This window comes from Lissotriton vulgaris, chromosome 7 (assembly GCF_964263255.1).
Source record: "Lissotriton vulgaris chromosome 7, aLisVul1.2, whole genome shotgun sequence".
Classification (NCBI taxonomy): Eukaryota; Metazoa; Chordata; class Amphibia; order Caudata; family Salamandridae; genus Lissotriton; species Lissotriton vulgaris.
Window position 1 is genome coordinate 793115855 of NC_141695.1, and position 20514 is coordinate 793136368.

The following is a 20514-nucleotide window of genomic DNA, read 5'->3' on the forward strand; positions in this document are numbered from 1 at the left end:
TTGACTCATCCATTCGCCAATAAAAATCATAGTAGATTGAAAGTCGGCGATGGATGCCGATGTAGGGTAAAGATTGAAGACCATTTGGATATCATCAGCATAATTAAAGATGGTGACGGGGTGATTGTGTAGGGAGTGAATCAGAGGTTGCATATATAAATTAAATAGAAGTGGTGATAGGGCTGACCCCTGTGGAACTCCACAAGTTAGTTTCTCAGGGGTGGCAGAGAAAGAGGATAGATGGACGGCCTGGGAGCGATGAAGTAGGAAGGATTTGATCCACTCTAGCGCTGTGCCCCGGATGCCGGCGCTGCCGACACGGTCGATCAGAAGAGTGTGATCGACTGTGTCGAAAGCAGCCGACAAATCCAGCAGCACAAGAGCCTGGGGGATGTTATGATCAGCTCCCTTCCTGAGCTCATCCATCACTGCCATGATGACAGCCTCAGTGGAGTGCCCCGATCGAAAACTCGCCTGCTGGGGGTCCAAGAATTGGGAAGATTCGATGAAGGAGCCGAGACAGTTAGTCACATGGGCCTCTAGAATCTTACTGAGGAAAGTGGGGATTGAGTTACTCAATACTAAGGGATCAGCATTGGGCTTTTTAAGAATGGGCACCACAGCGGCACATTTAAAGAAATCAGGAACGGTGCCTGTGATCAAGGAACTGTTATGTAGTGAGAGTGGAGGAGCGAGGCAAGCTCGAAAAGCTTCTTTTAGGACCTCAGGGGGGCAACAATCATTTGGGGAGCCAGAATTGACTCTATTTAAAAGAGCCAAAAACTCAGGCATGGAAATTAGAGGGATATGATCTAATTCCTGTGGATTCCTGTTAATGTTAGTGGGGACCAGACAAGGAACAGAAGGCGGAATATTGTTTTTAATTAGAACAATTTTTTCGATAAAAAAGGTGTTTAGAGAGTCAGATAGTGCCTGAGAGTGGACCGGCTTAGCTAATACCCGATCTGGCAGAGTGAGCTCGTTAACAATGGAGAAGACATCTTTGGATTTGGACGAGGAATTGATAATTTTTTTAGAGAAATATGTACGTTTGGTTTGTAAGATAGAATTTTTATATTGTTTTAGTAGGGAGATGTAGGTAGTTTTCTCCTCAGGAATATAGTGGCGCCGCCAGCGGCGTTCAGCCTGCCGCAGGGCTAGTTTCTACTTTTTAAGTTCCTCTGAAAACCAACGCTGAGCGTCATGAGGACGCTTGATTTTAATTTTTTTCATGGGAGCGACTTTATCACATGCTGTTTCCAGCCAGTTAACAATGCTAGAAGCTTGGGCGAAGATGGAAGACAGTTCCTTGGGGGCAGAGGAGATCAGAAGACTATGGAATTCGCTCTGGTCAACTCGAGTCCAATTTCGAGCCAAGAAGTTATTGGCAGGAGTTGTGGGGACGTAGGGGATCTGAGTAATAACAAAGGAAATAAGGAAATGATCAGGCCAGGGGCATGGAGAAATGATAGGGGGAGTGATGGTAATATTGGAGGTCCAGACTTGGTCCAGAATGTGCCCCCTGATGTGACTGGCCTTATCAATATTTTGGGTGAAGTTTAAGCCAGTCAATAAATCAGAGAATTCTACAGAGAGATTGCTTTCGCCAGGATCTAGAGGCCAGTAGTTACAATCACCGACAACAATGATTCTGGCATGATTAAGAGCCAAATGAGATATTTGTTCTCCAAAGAGTTGAGGGAATGAAGGCATGTAATCCGGGGGTCGGTAGAAAAGGGCACAAATAAAGGCAAATTTAGAAGAGGTGAATTGGAGTATAAGGCTATCAGCACCAGGAATACTAACCCTTTCTAAGGTGGTAAATATGTGCATTGCAAGAGGTATTCCACTGGTACCCATGATTGGAAGTACTGTAGTAGGAAATGTTCTGTATGGGCACCCTTCACCCCCAACAGAAACTGCTTGAGGGATTTACCCTCTGCATCCTCAACTCAGTTCAGGAGGATTCTGTTAGAAGAGGTCTATTTGTGCACCTCGGATTTCAGGTTGCGCACCTCAGAATTCTGCCTTTGGCCTCTGTTACCCTCACCACTATATTTAGCAGCTCCTGTTGTATTACAATCATATTGGTGTCGACCTCTTTTATCTATGTCCCGGACCTTCTGGTGCTCTCTATGGCTTGCTGGGTAGCTGACGTGTCAGAGTTGTGGGCGTCCCCTCCTCCATCCCTCGATCCTCGGGTCCCATCTCCACCAGGTTTTCGAGTTACCAGTGAGCACCAACTTGGCAAATTTATTGAGCCTGGCCTGCCACAAGCAGGGAAATAATTATCTTTTACCTTAGATCTCCAGGATCCATATTCATCATCGAGCAAGGGAAGACAGCCAGGAGGCTGGCCTGTAGGTCAAGTCTGAACAGATCCCATCGATGAGCTACTCAGCGGAATGTCCCCAAAATGAGAGTGCAGTGGGTGGCAGTCACACTCCCCCCACTGGCAGCAGAGGAGCCCCTTACTGAGCCTTCCACTTTGTCCCCGCAGGCAGCTTGCAGAGAACAACTGCACCCCAGTTCCAGGGGTTTTCTTGTCTTGTGCTGTCCGAGTGGAGGAAACACTCCACTTGGGCCAAAGAGAAGGAGGACCCACCTGCAGCACAGCCATCATGGGAGGGTCGCTGAAAAAGGTGCTTGCTTAATTGGTTCATTCTAGCCCCGTGGGATGGTCTAGCCGCTCTGGTCAGTGAAGCAGTGCGCAGTCTCTCAAGTCGTTCGTTCCCCTCATGCACATATGGGCAGCAGTACTTACAAGGGGCCACCACTCATTGGGGGCAGAATGGAGGGGACACCTCTACCTCAGTGGTCCATTGATTATTTGGATCGGCGTGAGGGCCCATAGGGCTGCTCCATTTCCAACTGCAGGGTCTGCCCTCTGCTTTTAATCGCCCTCTCTCTTTTGTGGTACAAGAGCGGGGTCAGCACCTCTGCCGGTCTGCTTCCATGCATTGAGGCTCCTGTGCCCCTTGTTCACAGGCCCGACATTCTACGCAGGTAGATTGGAGGATCCCTCACTCACTATCCCAGTTTAAGAAGCAGGCCTCACCTCCGGAAGTTCCAGACACCTCATGCCAGCCTACGGTTTAGGTCTGTCAGCTACACTGTGCATTTCTCCGGATATGGGTGCAGCTACTCCAGCCAGCAGAGTCCTGGAAGTGCAGACTCAGCACTGAGGTTCACTGGTAGGTAGGTTTGCAAATTTTTTCTCTGATCTGGGAGGCAGAATATCAGAGGATTTAGCAGGGCCTGGTGGAAGCTCTTCTATTATGTGGCCTCTATAACATGTTTCATAATTTAACAGCAATGTTGGGGAGACGGAGAAAAAGAAAAGATGACAGCCTTATGGTGAGGGCAAAGGACAGGATTTACTATGCAGGGATCCATGGGCTAGTCTGGTAGCTTGCCTTACATATTGGTGGCTGGTGGATATGGTGCCATACCGCGCCTTTTCTTGAATGGCCTGGCGGCTTCAGGTGATCGTAACTAGCTGAGCGGTATGAACCTCATGCTCCACTTTCTACTGGTTAATAGGTCCACAGAGGATTGATTAAAAAAGTGTCTTTGCTCTGCAGTATACAGTGTTTTAATTACTGCCTGGGCTGTGTTCAAGGGCCAGGGGTGGAACTTACTGAGCCGGGAGCTGTGAGGTCAATTGGATTATTTGTCTGACTAATCAATGGCTGCTAGAAATGCTGTCTGACCCTCACTTTGCTTATATGGCCGGGAGGCTGCAGATGATGATGTCTGACTAGGAAGAAGGATCTTTAATTATCCCCAACCCTAAAAGGGACAGCCAATGGCAGGCCACCTACTTTTTCAATTAAAAAATTACTTTTTTTGCTGAAACGTCAGCAACCTTCTAGACTATCTGTTTACTTGGTGTATGGACATGAAAAAGGCACCTTCTTTACAGTTGTTTTCTTTTTACTTATGTACATAGCAAATACTTCACTAGGTTTGTGGACTTTGAAAATAGACAGGAGTAGGCCCCTAGTTCGTAGTCAGCTTACCATGTCCCCAAACATGTTTACTATGTCCATAGATACAGTAAACAAGTATTTGCAAAGCAATAGGTCTCACATTTGCAAGAGTTAGAGCTATTGGTGTTGTAAATTAAAATGTATTTTTTATGTTTTTGTTTGGTGTGTAGTGGATGTGTGTGGGGTGGAATTATGTGGGTTGTATTGGAAATGTTAGTTGTACAATTGTGTGGGGAGGAATTTTGTTTGCACGGAGACAGCTCCTACCTGAGGGCACAGAGGGGAAACCGAAAACAGGAACACTGGCATGCTTCACAAAAAAAGGCCTGCGTAGTTTAAAAGGAACACAGCTGTTCTCATAGAAAGAGTTTCAACCTGGCATGGTTCCCCATGCCTTTAAGTCATGGCGCTCTTCTCCCTGCAGATCGTTGGGTCACCTTTTTGACATGGACGGCATAATCCCGTTCTCACAGCTTAAAGAAGATTACGGCCTCCCAGAACTAGAGTGTTTACCTTACCTACAAGTCAGACACTGGGTGCTGCATTCAACAATCAAACCACAAGCCCAGCGTCTCCTGACCCCATACGAAAAATGGCTCGTAAAACGCACCTCTGACAAGAAACTGATTTCTGATATCTATAAAATGCTATTATCCAACATCACACACAACTATAACGCGGGCCATTCTAGATAGTAAAGAGACCTGGGGAGAACACTGTCTCACAAAGAATTGGAAAGCATTTACTACAGGGCGAGACATTCAGCGTACGACATGGGACTCATGGAGACCCTTACCAAGATTGTCACTTACTGGTACTACACGCCTGAACGCATTCACCATTTTGACCCACGCCGGAGCAATCTTTGTTGGAGGGAGTGTGGGGAGGTGGGCACCCTGGAGCATATTTTATGGAGCTGCACTTGTATACAATCATATTGGACCCAAATCCTTGACGAAATTGACTCCAACTTCAAGACACAAATCCCACGCTTTCCCGCCTATGTCCACCTGGGTTTGCCTAATCCACTGACATATCCCCTTAAATCGAGGAGGGGTCGCTTGATTACTTTTGCTTTAGGTGCGGCGACACAGAATATCCTAATTCACTGGCGTTCCACCCAACTCCCAACGCATACGGGTTGGCTCCAACGGCTGTGGTCGGTGTTGGGTATGGAGAAACTCACTCTCACACTAGCGGGCAGAGGTTCTGAAGTCCCTGAGCTATGGCGGCCTTTCCTCGCTATGCTGATTTCCGAATTCCGGGAGCTCACATGCCCTAGGTATCTCCGACTCCTTCGCTTTCCAGACACACAGATCCCGAGCGCTGACCCCAAGACCAGCCGTACAACACAACGCTAAGCTCCATCTGGTTCCTTTTCAGCCCCCCCCCCCCCTTTTTTTCTTTTTTGTTGGTTCAGGTGGACGAGTGGAGGGAGGTGGGAGAGGTCTTTTATGTTTCCTAGTTATGTTTTGAAGAGCCCGCTCCATGCTTATACCTTCGGGTATTGATAGTTATTACGACCTTGTGGTCTCTAAGGCACTGATTCTGAAGAGTAGTGTACTTTGTTTTCCTTCTTGTCTAAAACAAATAAAAAGATTTAAACCGTAAAAAACGTTGTCACTGCTGCAAAATGAGGGCCATGTTGGTGACTGCAGTCCCTACCAGGATCACACTCACTATTGCACTGCTGGATCCCCGTTTGCATGCACACAGTAAAACTGCTGCAGAGAGAGAGAGAGGCTTGCAGGCATGATTCTATTGCTGCAGACTGAAAACGCAACCATAGAATCATGCAATAAAATTGCATTACTACACTCTGGGCCACAGAGTGGTGCTGATGCTTATTCATACATGACCACTGCAGCACACTGAAGAGTACCATGCAATTCTGGTGCTGCAAGAAGGAGGGCGCATATGCAGATTTAGAGTGTGCACATGGATGCTGTACCCTGGGTGGGAGGGTCGTCATGCATACGATCGCAGTACTGCAACGTGGGTTTGTGCATTAGTGCACTCTTGCTCGTTGCAGCCCTTGAACACACCACTCCTTTACTACACAGAGGTTGAAGCACAGGGACAGAAGGGTGCATATAGAGGCATATGCACAATAACCCAATGCTACACACTAACAGTAATTAACATATGATTAAATTGTCACAAATTGAGGAACGTGTACAGCATTCATTATTACCCAGAGTGAATGGGATTAAGGAATAGTTGAATATTGAAATGAATGCACAAATGGAGACTGACTTTTGCACACTGATACTGCCATACATACTTGTTTCTGCCCTGCCTCACCTTGCACTCGGCTCCTTTGACCCTCTTGCTCTAGGTGCTCTGTCCTTGTACACAATGATTTGCTCTGCAATGGCTGCCGGCAGATGTTGGAAAATGAAACAAGATGTTTAGGAATAACAGGGTAGGGTTAATGGTCACGGCCATGAGCCCGCTGTTTAGGCTCCTATGCCTCTGGGTCCTTGCACCAGCGCAGCCCTTGCATTCTGCCCTTCCCCTGGCAGCGAGAGGGAGGGAGCTAGACAGAGATGATGGGGAAGCAGAGGTCTTGCACAGGAATCAAACAAGAAACACAAAAGCAGGCGCCTTGCTGAAACAAAGCGCAGCGTCTTTTATGTCAAACGTTATACACATGGATCATTAAACGGGCGCCATGGTGATTAAAAAAAGCATGACAGTGGGTGCCGTGTTATACCATGACATGCGGCCGTATACAAAAAAGTTCTCATTCAAGGCCACCCCGCTCTAGATGAATGGCAGCACGAGCAAAGCACGCACCCTGCTGTATACACTGTGTGGCGTGCCGTGCTGAAAAAAAACAATGTGCAGCTGCCATATTTAAGGAATAAAGCATCGCGTGCCGAGGTGGAACAATTAGGGGAGAAGGAGCAGGAGAGGCGCCAGAGGGGTTATTTAGAAGAGCTGGGTGCACACGGTCAGAAAGGCACTTGGGAACTGCATGCTTAAGAGTCACTCTGGGAGCCAGGCCTGGCAGCATTAGCAGCAAAGACGAGCAAGACTTGTGCAGCGGTGCAACAATTAGAACAAATAGTTCTCTGTAGACTAGATAAAGAATGGTAGTGGAAAGACACTGTAGTTAGACAGGGTTGTTCTGCAGGAAAAACGGAAGTGAGGTATGGCTGCCTGAACCAATTAGGAGGCAGAAAAAAAGAGTGACACTACACTGAACCAATGGGAAGGGAGCAGGCGGTAGCAAAGTTCTGTATCGAATACAGCAGGTCTTCCAGACAGTGCATGCGCGCTCCCTAGGCTTGACCTAAAAACACCAAATAATCCCACAGGCCTGGCCTCATTTGTGTGTGTTTGTGTTGGTATATATTTGCATATTAAAGGTAAACCTACTAACTTTACCAATACTTTCCCCATCCTGTATGCAAGTTTCTACTATATCACTTGCTGAAATGCTTGCCCCTTAACATCACAAGGTTTTGCAGAAGTTAAAAACTGAATAAAAAGGAGAGCTTACCTCGTCTCACCAATTTTTTGGAATGTGCAATACACTTGGAGGAAGAACTGCTGTGGAATGCCCTGGAGTCCCAGAATGTTCTATTGAAATGCAGGGTAAAATTATAAATATTACAACACAATGCATCACCACTCAACCATGTAACATTATCACCCGCACCTTCTTCCAACTTAACCATAACCAATATGCCAAAAAATGAGCAAACGTCAGTATAGCGGTCTACCAATGTAGTCCTAGTCCCGTAATCCCATACAATCACAGTGCAAAATACTGGAACCCAGCAACATACATACACATACCATTACAGCCACAGCTAACTTGATTATAGATCATTCAACCCCTCTAAGCAAGTTCTCATTCTACGTTAGTCCCAAAGGGAGCACAGAAATCATGCTACTGACCAACTCACCTTGACTTGACCAAAGCCAATAGTAAGCGAAGCAGCCAATGTGAATCCTTTGATGACAGGGTATGAAATGAACTGCAGCAAGAATCCTGGATTGACAAATATTGGAAAGTTTTTTTAAGTGAGTGTGGAGTTAAATCAAAACCACCATGTGCCCTTATTACCAGTGTCATCAATATAGTAAATGCAAGTGCATAATATCTTACCCAGGTGTAAGACAGCCATGGCTAGCTGAATGCAACCAGAAAGGAACGTCAACAGGACAGCATAGTTGGGGTCATTGTGTGTATATAAGAGGACTAAGAGAGACATGATGGCAGTGGGACCAAGAGTAATGTCTTTGGATGTGCCCAGAAAGCAGTAAATGAAGCAGCCCATAAAAGACGAATATAGCCCATACTGTTCGGAGAGATAAGCACATTGTTAGTCGAACAGTGACATAAATGTAAATCATACAAAGATAAGAGAACTCATTGTTAAAAAATTTACATTGTCAAAGGCTTTCATTAAGACTACTTATAGGACGCGCCGACCAAAACTAGGGACAACATTGAAGTAGGTTTGTAGGATATTGCATTTCTATTTAAAAAAAGTCCCAGCTCCATTTAGAATGGATAACAAAGGTAGGCAGACGTGGACGGAAAAATATTTAGTGAGATGTGGTTAACTCTTTAAAAGTTTTGTTTCTGATAGACACCATGAGTTTCAAAACTTTTGGTTAAATAAACATTTTTATATGTACAATCAAAAGGCTTTGTTTCAAATTAAAAGCACTTTAACTTAAGTATGCTTTTATTTCTCGAATACCTTGATATAAAAAAAACCTCTTGAAATGGTAGGTTTGTTGTGTTTAAATTTAACTTTAAGTAATTACGATTCCAACAAATTCAGAAAAAAAAGAATAAAATGCGCGATCATGATGTGGTGCTGTGAAAAGCTCATCACCTTGTTTATATTTTTATTGGTTTACTGTAAGAAATTGGGTCATTAGTTGTGCAGGATGTGAAGCCTGCGCAAGTAATTGGTCCACAACTGTCTCTCTACTGGGAACCAAGCACCTCGTTGTAGCACTTGACTTGGCCAAGGCAACGAAGCAGAGCAGTCCAAGGTCTACTTAGGGGGGGGGTGATATGGGCTTGTAATTGCCATTCGTTGCACACAATAACGCTCAATAGATTATTGTCAAGTCAGTGCTGTTTCTTTGCAAAATAAAAATGACATTTATTACACACACTAATAAATACTAGACATTAAATCTCAAATATGTACATTAGGTAGATGGAGATACTTTGGATGACATTATAAAATTCCATTTGGCCTATAAAGGGTCATGACCCGTAAAAATACAATACCTCCTGTCCCCAAATCGAACATCACTGTATTGAGATGTCATTTGAAATAAAGCAGGCCTATTGGCTTTGTTGAGGGGGTCTCCACAGTACACGAATAATAATCACATTTTAAAAATCATCATCAGATCAATGGAATCAGTAACCATGTTTAAACACAGTCATTATTATTATTAAAAGCATTACTATATATAAAAAATAATTGTCAGGAATATACTTCAAATAAAGCATAGACGTGTCCGAGTCTTTCTTTTACACTTTTTTTTTTAGGTGGGAGGGCGCACTGCCACTTAGTATCAAGGTGAAAAATCGTAACTTTAGACAGCTGGGGGCTTAGAGTTAGAATGGTTCGGGTGCTCCTCAAGGTAGCGTGTCCGTCCAGGCACGCCAAAGGAATAAGTCAGAGTGAAGTGCAGCCAAAGGAAGTGGGTGCATCTCTCGGTAGGGCACACCTTAAGTTCTCCAAAAAGAAGACTCACTGAGGGTAATATCGTGTTCTTTTAGAGTTTTATTGAGTATCCTCAAAAAGTTCATCATATGAAAGTGTAGGAATTCATTCCATAATTATTCAGTCATAGTAGCACATCAAATTAATATTTCTCAATAAAACACTCCAATGCATTTCGGGCAAAAGAGCCCTTCATCCGGGAGCTCTGCAATGTAGAGATATAGCCATAAGTAAACAATCTTAGTGGTGATGGAGTTAACAAACATGACACTGTAAAAGTGATGTCAAAACAAGTGAAAACCTGGTGATAGCGATAACGTATTAGTTTGAGTGTACATTTTTCAAAAACAAAAGTGAAAAGACGGAAAAAGTCAAACAACCCGGTGAATACCAGATGTAAACTGTGCACGGTGCGAGGTTGTGGGAGCGTGCTCTCAAATGAAAGACTCGGTGAGTGATCAAGATATCAGAACGGGTGAACTATATGTGAACAAAACGTGGGTAAAATAACCGGTTAAACGGGACACTGCCTTACTTGAGATCGTTAAAGAGCTTCTAGTCACTCTTGGAACACCGATGCAACAGTTCCTCATGGAACTCATGCTGTTTACACTTTATCAGAGCTACTTTGAATATGACAACAACTGGTACCTACAGCTATTCGGAACCTCGATGGGGAATTGTGCAGCGCCGACGTACCCTAACATTTTTATGAAACAATATGAAGAGAATCACATCTATGGAAACCCGGATTGGACCAACAACATTAAACTATTTGTACATTATATTGATGATTTGTTCTTTATTTGGATGAACACCAAAGAGAAACTGATGGCATTAAACGACATCAATGAACGTATCCAATTCACATGGGAGATCAACGAAAATACCATTACTTTCCTTTACGTTCAAATCACATTATCGAACACAGGCATCGAAACTGATCTACACCGTAAGAAGACCGATAGAAACAACACATTACACTTTTCCAGTTTACACCAGGCTTCACTCAAAAGACACTTACCTTTTTCACAAATGTTACGTGTTAAAAGAATTGCTTCCAATGACACACAACCCAATTTACGTCTGAGTGAGATGGGTCAAAGATTCATTGACCGAGGATATCCTAATTTGCTTATTGAACAAGCTAAATCACGAGTTGCACTGATGCCCAGAGAAAACCTGCTCAAAAGAACCAATAAACCCTCAGACACCAGAATGGTATTGGTCTCGAAATTCTCTACCTTGAGCACAAGATACAGGAAAATCATCCTGAAACATTGGCCTATCTTAAACATGGAACCTGACTTTGGAAACGCGTTTAAGGACCCTCCTATCTTTGCCTACATCCGCAATCTACGTTCCCTCTAAGGCGCGCGCGCGCACTGCTCCTGACCTCACCGCGCACCACCTAGCGTGGAGCGCGCACACGGTCAGGAAGTCGCGCTGCCGGCCGCTTTGAAAGAAGCGAGCGGCGCGAATGCGGCAGAGCGGTCGTGAGGCGTGCAGGTAAGGAGGTGGGGGGAGGGCTTGTGGCGCTTGAGGCTATGAGGGAGGGCGGGGTAGACTCTGGCCTTTTGTTTAAGTATTGCTGTTAATCAGAGCCCCTTCACGGGCTCCGATTAACAGTAATACTTAAACAAAAGGCCAGAGTCTTCCCTGCGCTTTCCTAACAAAAGAGTAGACAGTTTCCAAACACACGCTGTGTTTGGAAACTGCCTACGCTTTTGTTAGGAAAGCTTGTTAACTGACTGCACCACAAGGGGCCTGTGAGCTGATTCTGACGTGTCCACTGAAGGGTTGAGCCAGAGGTCTAGCTGTAGTGGAGGTCGTCGTCTTGGTACCACGAGCCAATAACATGCCGAAATTTTACAGGAGGCGATAGCATAGCTGCCAAGGTCTGAGATTGCCTAGTGTGACATTTTAATAATTTCAGTTCAATTATGAGTGACATTCCAACGAATATGAGTGACACTTTTTTGCAAGCAAAATCAAGCAAAGAAGACTAGGAAAACTTATAAATATATGCAATTACACCCATTTGAGAAACAAGACACTTGAAGAAGATGTAAAAACCGCTGGAAAGCACCAGAAACTAAAGCATCTAGAGTCCCTTTTAAGCTGATCCTACTGTTAACCACAACAAAGACCCAGATATGCACCACTCATTGACAGTCAGTGCCGCACCACTACTAACAAAAGGACGTTTCTGTAAATGTCAGCAAAGTCAGTATTTGTAAAACAGCCTGTTGAAAATAAAAATGTAAACGTTTCTACAAAAACGCTGTCATGGAGATTAGATGCAGTAGAGCATGTGCATAACGAGAGGGGTTCGAATAAATTTAAATGTGCTAGTGTGACTGCTAAACAATTTCAAAGCAGGCTGCCCTCTGCAACAGTCTAACTTTCATAACGTAATGTAAGTGAATGCTCAGCCCGCACACTGCCCAGATGGACAGAGGGGCTCCTTCACATATTTTTTTTCACTTATGGGCTGTCACAGAGCAACTACACCGACACACAATGGCAGGCACTGACCACGTGAAGTAATAGGAGCGGCAGCACTGTTGGCGCGCTAGCGCTAATAATAAAATATAAAGTACATTGAAAATAAAGATACCTCGCTGAGGCACAACTCACTATATGAGAGTGGACTTCAGTAACGTTAATTGTGCAGGACGCACCTCACTGCAATAACTCCCACCTCAGCAAGCACTGGCCCGTGCATGATTACAGGAGGGGCTGGTGTACTGCTAGGGAAGAACTGCAGAGGCTGCCACAGTCCGTGCGGACGCCGGGGTTCAGCTGATCCGCCGGTCGGGACCCACGCGTCTTTTGACAGAAATAACACAACTCGGACGGTCATGGTGTCAGCAGCGCACCACTGCCATTGCCCCTCCCTGTAGCCACTAGTTTATTTATACTGCAGCCGCCGCTCCACACCATAGCGTTACTTTGTGAGGCAGTGCTCACAGGGCAGGCCAGAGATGAGTGAGCCCTCGAGTCGGGCTCTGAGGCGGCCTGTGTCTTTTCAAGGCAACAGGTGGGATGGGCACGCACTGGCATGAGAGACTGTCTCGTGAGCAGCCTGCACTCTCACAGATTCCCCCGACGCTTTCTTGTTCTTCCGGACGTGACGGCACTCTACCGCCGCACATCCAAATGTAATCCCGCCCCCGTGGCGTCACGGTCGGTGTGATTGACAGGTGCAGTATTCTACTCAGAGGGCAGCCCGGCCCCCCTGCAGTGTAATGATGATGAGTCTGACGCGGATACTAGAACTCGAAGCAGGCGCACCTCGGAGCAGCAGAGAGAGCCCGGGCAGCATCAGGTGGCAAAATGCGTGACAATGCATTTCAGTGCGGTGATGCGGATCACCGCACTGAAATGCGTGAGCGTCACACCTGTTGCGTGACGCTTGGCAGGACTGCGATAGGACCCAGTGGTAACAGGTGCCCACCCTGTAACTAGGGGACCAAGTTTGAATCTTCGGTTCAGGAGGCTGTGAATCTTGGCTTATCTTCCTGTGCTGAAAAAAAAATTAACTTGTGAGGCGCTCCTAGTTTCTTATGCACGGTTTGCTTTGTGTAAAAATGCCAAAAATAAAATGTGGTTTCTTCTTGTCACTCAGGCCCCAATGTCATCCTCCAGCAACATTGACAAAATCAATGTCTAGCTAGCATGTAGAGTCATGACTACATAAAAAAACTTTTAAAAAAAGGTTTCAACCTTTAACCACATCGCTGCTGTGGTTATTTTTACCCTGTGCTGGAAACTGCAATTTGGCTTTATTCATGACGAGCTCAGCTCGTCATCAGCACAGCTCAACTGTGCCTCATGACGAGCTGAGCTCGTCATGAGCATGGAAGGGGTTAAAAATATTTAAATGTGTGATGATTTCGTATGATTTGAATTATAAAATAATCTCTCATATGTCGCAATGAAAGCACTCCATAGTAGGTGTAGTGATACTCAAGACTGCCAATAGCAGAAGGTGAGAGAGTAGTACTCCTCTAGGAGGGCACCAAAAACGAGTGGGACGGAGGGCAGAAGGACACCAAAAGCGAGTGGGGCAGAGGGCAGGATGGCACCAAAAACGAGTGGGGCAGAGGGCAGGATGGCACCAAAAACGAGTGGGGCAGAGGGCAAAAGTGCACCAAAAGCAAGTGGGACAGAGGGCAGGAGGGCACCAAAAGCGAGTGGGGCAGAGGGCCGAAGGGCACCAAAAGCGGGTGGGGCAGAGGGCCGAAGGGCACCAAAAGCGAGTGGGGCAGAGGACAGGAGGGCACCAAAAGCGAGTGGTTCAGAGGGCAGGAGGGCACCAAAAACGAGTGGGACAGAGGGCAGAAGGGCACCAAAAGCGAGTGCGGCAGAGGGCAGAAGGGCACCAAAGCGAGTGGGGCAGAGGGCAGGAGGGCACCAGAAACGAGTGGCAGTTGGCGCCGCAGACACGGGAGGTTCGGTTCCTGGCGCACATAGCCATGGTTGCAGCGCACAGAGACCCTCCACTGCCGCACACAGAGGAAAAAAATTAGAGGTAACATTGCCCGCAATGCCAACTTAAAGGAAATCCTATCCAAACCCACATCACAGCTGGGAGTATCGAAATGAACCAGACCATGTATGAATTGCAGTAATTGCAATAATGTAATTCGTGGAAACACTGTCACTCACCCCATGAAGGGGTTTGACATCAAATTGCATGCTGATGCCACATGTGATATGACAAATGTGATCTACCTGGTCAAATGCCCGTGTGACAAAAATTAAATTGGCAAGACCGAAAGGAAAGTAAAAATTCGTATAATTGAGCACAAATCTAACATCCGAACCAACAACACCAAATCAAACATTGCTGCGCATTTTAATGAGGCACGACACAACATCTCCCAACTCAAGTTCATGGTTATTGAAACCGCAGTCGCGTAGCTAGGGGGGAGCAGGGGGGGGGGGGGGGGGGTCCGCCCCAGGCGGCACCTTTTTTGAGGTGGCTGAGGCGGCTGCCGCGGCCGCACGGGCGGGCCGGCACTCTCACTGTCACTGACTGACTGGAGGAGGCCCGGCCGAGGCCTGTTGCGGCCGCGGAGGCCTGTGAACTGTGAGTGACTAGCGCCTGCTTTACACATAATCAGGTTCAGACAGAGTTTTGACCACCGGCACCCATTGTGGGCCAGCCGTGCGGTGGTGACACCTGTCGGACGGGACGGACAGTGACAGTCAGTAAAAGTAAATCAGGCCATCTCCCATTCTTATTTAAGCACAGTAGCAGTAGCACATCGATCATGCATTTAATTATAAATGTACACCTGTCGGTTTCCGATTAGCATGAATCACGATCCATGACGTCATCAACTCAGGGCCCCCACCTCCCGGCCTCGCTCACTCACAAGGCCGTCAATCAGGTAGCGTGCGCGGTGCGCACAGCCGCAACCAATGACGGCAGCCCTGTAACATTTTGGGCCAGCCCTCTCGCCGCCGCGCCAGTGTGACCTGTGTCGCGTTACGCGCTGCGGCTGCGCGCGCACTGCCCCAGCCCCTCCCGTCGTGTCGAAGGAGTGGACTGGGGAACACCACCACCACCATTCTCTTCTTGCCTGGCCTGGCCGGGGCCCTGCTGCCCTCAGCCGTGCCTTGTTCAGCGCTTTACAGTACTCACTGTACTGTCTCTCTGTGCTGTGGGCTGTCACTGTGGCTGCAGGCGGGCGGCAATCTCTGCGCGACACACACCAAAATAATTGAGGTGAGAGAGAGAGTCGGTCGCAGCGGGGCCCCGGGGGGGTGGGGAGGGGGAGTGGGGGGGGGGGGGGGGGATGGGGAGAAATGGAGTCGAGTCGTGTCCAGAGATGGGGGCAGACATACCAGGGTGGTGGGGCTTGATTATAGCCGAGTTTCAAATCGCTATGTGTGAGTGTGACTGTGACATCTTCATTAATTTCAGTGTAATTATGAGTGACATTTCAACTACTAGGAGTGACACTGTCTTGCAAGCATAGCTGCCAAGGTTTCAGATTGCGATGTGTGACACTGTCATAATTTTGGAGCAATTATGAGTGAAATTACGAGGACTATGAGTGACACATTATTGCGAGCAAAAGCAAGCAATGAAGACAAGGAAAACATTTAAATATCAGAAATGATCCCCATTTGAACAACGAGAAACTCTATGATCATCTTAAAACTTCTGTAAAACACCAGAAATGGAAGGGCACTAAACAGACACAGACTGTGTGACTACCGTATCAGAGGTCAGGCAGGCCGCAGGCACAGCAGCTGTTAATAAGATGATATCATTGATCTGCTCATTCATGACCTGCGCTAACCTAAAAAAGAGACATTAATAGTATAGCAAGTGCAACTAGGTTGGTCATACCATCACTCACTCTCAGGCATTATTGGTTGCTAGTGCAATAAGATCAAAGAATGCTGGGAAGTGTCAGTGCAAAACCCGGTGGTGTTTTGCTCTTAACATGCGATGGTGCAAATAAATAAATGAATAAATACAAATTGCACTATCACAAAGGTGTAAAGTGAAGTCCTAAAAAAAGTTATACATTATATTATACTGGTTTTTCACATATTCAAAGAAAGAATGTTTCGATGTATGACATGTTGTGCTCACCTATGTACTGAGCCCTTTCAAAAGAGAAAACAATTTTTGGGGGGAAAATAAAGATTTGTTTAAGATCGGTTATGTAAATCTGTCCGTGTAAACGGACCAGCTACTACCTTCATTATTTGAACAATATATAGATGCAGAGTATAATGCAAGCAAGGCTCGTGGATGGTGTTGGTGAAAGAGTAACTATGCTTGTGTGGTGAAGAACTTCATTCCAGTGTTGCCAGGAGAAAGCTACAATTCTGGGGGCCGGACACAGGCTGAGGCAGGAAAAACACCTGTGTTGCCGGGCAAACGGAATAAAAACAATTAAGAAATCATCCTGCCTCAGCCAGCCTGTGTCGACCCCCCCCCCTCCCCCACGCCCCCACCGCTCTGGCAATCAATTGGCATGCTGCCTGCAGAGCATTAGTTTGGACTCCAGTGTGCTCTCTGTCCTTGTGGGCCCCAGGCCCGGCCAACTTGAGCCTCCCAAAACAGCATGTGATAGGCGGCCCCAACATGGATCTCTTCTGAACTGCACATAAATTAATAAATTAAATTTAGTCAACACATCGCTATGATGCCTCAGCTGACTCAACCTGCCGCAATTACAGCACCGGGGATTAATTTTCAAGGCACTCCGGCGCAGGAGTCTGAGGCACACATAGTTTACAGCCAAGCCTGCCTTTATTATTTAAAAAACACCAGGCTAGTGCAAACTTTTTAAGTAACTAACCTAAAATGAATTAATTTTTAAGGCGCTGGCTGAGCCCTTACCGCAGATCACACCGGTCGGACCGCAGCCAGCCTGTCACAGAGCTAGGCGGGCCGGCTCTGCTAAAGTCAGGCCTGTACCATAAATTAATCAGTCAGCTGACTCACCGACTCCAGCCGCCGCAATCCGCACATGACATGTGTTACAGCAATGATTGCTGGTCAGGCTTCAGGAGAGGCTGTGAGACACCCAGCTGGCTGTAGTATTTCCAAATGCCACACCAGAATGGTGAGAGGCCCCGGGTCCGGCGCACCGCCCCTTACACAGTTAACTTACTTGGACAAGGTAATAAACTATGAGAACTGCATGCACTCTGGAGACATTTTAGATTCAATGTATGCTGCGGGTCGCATAGTGCGCTGAGTAGCTCCAGAAGTTAGTTACAAAGATGGACAGCCCTACAAATGTTTTACTGTTGTTTCTATAGCATTATATTGCACAAAAGACCGCCACAATTAAAAAAGGACATCTAGTTTCCATGATGTAAAGGCTTGTTCTACTCTCAATGAAGAGTCACTCAAAGTGCGGCTAATTGTACATTACAATGCCACACATAAGACACGCATGGACAAGTCACTCACAGATGATACACAGTAGGAAGCGTTCTACTGTGTACATTGTTGTTTTGGTAAAGAGCAGCCTCAAAGTGCATAGCTGCCAAGCTTTAAGATTGCTAGGTGTGATATTTTCATAATTTTATTGTAATCAAGAGTCTGCCGCCACAGACATTTGCACCAGTTTTTGTCCTTTTCGAGTGTCTCATTTCTGACTGCCTAAATGGGTGTAATTACACACACATTGTTTTTATTAGGTATATCATGAGTGCATGTAAGCCCATTATGAGATTTAACAAACTGGATTTTGCTTTGGGGTTGTGCTAAAAAAGTGACACAATCCCAATGCAACATCTGGGCCTCAACTAATTTTAAATTTTTTTTAAAACCCTGTCACAAAGAAATTGGCAACAAAGAGAAGCATGTTAGTAGATCTTTAATGCTTAATTGGTTACTAAGTCCGCATTTCCTAATATTTATATAGTGTTAAGGCATTAGGCATCTGCTTCAGAGATGCCCAGTAACTATCAGGGAATAACAATGGGTGAGTTAACCCTGGAGGTTAAAGTATTTCTTGGAGAAATTTCTGTTTGGTGTAGTCTCAAATCTGACTCGAAGTAGTATAGAAGGTTAATGTGCCTGCAAAGCACATCATATAATATGCAGGTGACATATTTTGTTTTAATGTACCTAGGTAAGGTTACTGTTTTTAACACAGTCAGATCCTTTTGTTACTTGCAGTTTATAAATAGTAAGCCTTTTAATATAGCACAGTGAGCTATGTAGGATATGTGACTGCTACTACTTTTAACCCTCACGGACTCATGCAACAACACATCTTGTTCACTGATTTACACGCTTGCATGATTTATTTTCAATCTGTATGTGTTATTAAAATCGCTCTGACACTCTGCATTGGGATGTGTAGCGTTATAAAAGAAAGTAAAATAGTACTATTTAAATTGTGTGTAAATACTGGGACAGATCAACACATCTGAGATACTTTCACTACATGCACTTACATAAAGGGGCCTAACAAAGTCAAAAGCATGCCTCTTAAGTACCTGTGAAGAGATAACCAGCTGTATGCTTTTGTCTCCGTTGTATTTACATTTAAGTGTGATGTTCCATGCCACTCGATCAAAAGGAGGCCTAATGGCCCCTTAACTGAGCCGCGCTCTGACAGCTGGGACGTGATGTGACGCCCACCTCTGTATGGTACTCAACGTACAGGCTGTGTCAGAAAACAAGACTGTGAGGGTTACAAGGTGTAGGAGTTGCATGCCCTTCTTGTTTCACTTTATTTTATTGCAATTGAAATGGAGCAGACTGCAAGCTAACATTTTGAAATTGGATGTATTTATCCGTTATTCTTTTTATTATGAATATCTTTTTCTTATTCTTTCAAGCTTAAAGATGAAGCGAATAAAAGAAAGCGGTGCAGCCTTAAGAAAAAAGAAAAAGGCTAGAGAGGAAGAATTAAAAAAGTATGAAGATTCACTACTGAAATACCTCAGTCACGAAACAGAACGTACTAGTACTATTACTACTACTACTGTTACTGAAGCAGAAACTACTAGTACTACTACTGTTACAGAAGTAGTTTCTGATTTTGAAGTCAATCCATTATCAAAGTCAAGTGATCCTTCAACTTCAACAAGTGACAAGGGGTCTGATGGACAACAAATTCCAGCTGTTGACTTAAAAGATGTTGGTCTTCGGCCAAGTAAGAAGATTAAAGATGGCACACGTATCTTACTGGTACAACAAGGGTCGTCTGTGGTTCAACATCTAGATTCAGATTTTGGTGAAACAGAAAGTACTAGTACTACTACTGTTACTGAAGCAGTTTCTGATTTTGAAGTCAATCCATCATCAAAGTCATGTGATACTTCAACAAGTGATAAGGGGTCTGATGGACAACAAATTCCAGCAGTTGACTTAAAAGATGTTGGTCTTTGGCCAAGTAAGATTAAAGATGACACACTTATCTTGCTGGTACAACAAGGGGCATCTGTGGTTCAACATCTAGATTCTGATTTTGGTGAAGTCATTCGTGAGGGTGCTTTGATCAAAGGACGAACCAGAAAACCTACACGCGAGTGGTTTTTAAAACACTGCCAAATAATGAAAAAATGTTGAGGTCATGGTTGGTGGAGTGGTGTGGCTCACCAGTTAGAGGCGGCAGACCCGGGAGCAGATGTCGTCCGGGACCAGGGTTCAATTCCCGACGCGGCAGGGTCGTGGACTTGGGTCAGCGGACTCGATAATTCTCGCCTCGGTGCCTACTCTAACCAGGGATCACACTCGGCAACTCTGGGCATTAGCTTGCCTAATCTCCACAACGCCCCCCCAACGCCGGGGATGCCTGGCTCCACCCTGGGGACTCCCAGCAGGGACCATCCCACAGGGAAAAGCCAGGACGGGTTCCCCAGCGTTGCACAGCGCCAGGAAACCTCCGGGTAGCAGCGCGCTTTACAAGTGCAAACATAATAATAATAATTGGTGTACTCTCCTTCAAAGAAAGCTCTTTACTGCTTTTGTTGTAGACTATTTTCTGACAGAAGTCCTTCGAATTGCGATTCTGCAGATGGATTCAACACGTGGTAGAAACTGAATCCCAGAATTTTCGATCATGAGTCTAGTGTTGCCCATGTTCGATGTTTCACACAATGGAAGGAGTTGGAGATTAGAATACGATGTGGAGCAACAATTGATAAAAAGGCACAAGAACAAGTTGAAAACGAAGTAAAGAAGTGGAGGGAGATACTTTCAAGATTGTTGGATATCATTAGATTCCTAGCTAAACAAAATGTGGCTTTACGGGGTCACCGAGAAGGAATTCATTGCAAGACTGATGATGAACCTGAATCAACAGGAAATA

The 20514-nt window shown here is 45.6% G+C and overlaps 1 protein-coding gene across 3 annotated transcripts in view; it reads right to left on the bottom strand.

Moving 5' to 3' along the window:
- Positions 1-20514, bottom strand: part of SLC26A11 (solute carrier family 26 member 11) — a 300059-nt gene that overhangs the window by 191573 nt on the left and 87972 nt on the right. For all 3 annotated transcript variants that reach the window (XM_086931048.1, XM_086931049.1, XM_086931050.1), the window contains 3 exons: positions 8113-8305; positions 7910-7995; positions 7501-7580 (listed from right to left, as the gene is read on the bottom strand). In XM_086931048.1, coding sequence (XP_086787174.1) covers positions 7501-7580; positions 7910-7995; positions 8113-8305 — 359 coding nt within the window. The remainder of the gene's footprint in view (positions 1-7500; positions 7581-7909; positions 7996-8112; positions 8306-20514) is intronic.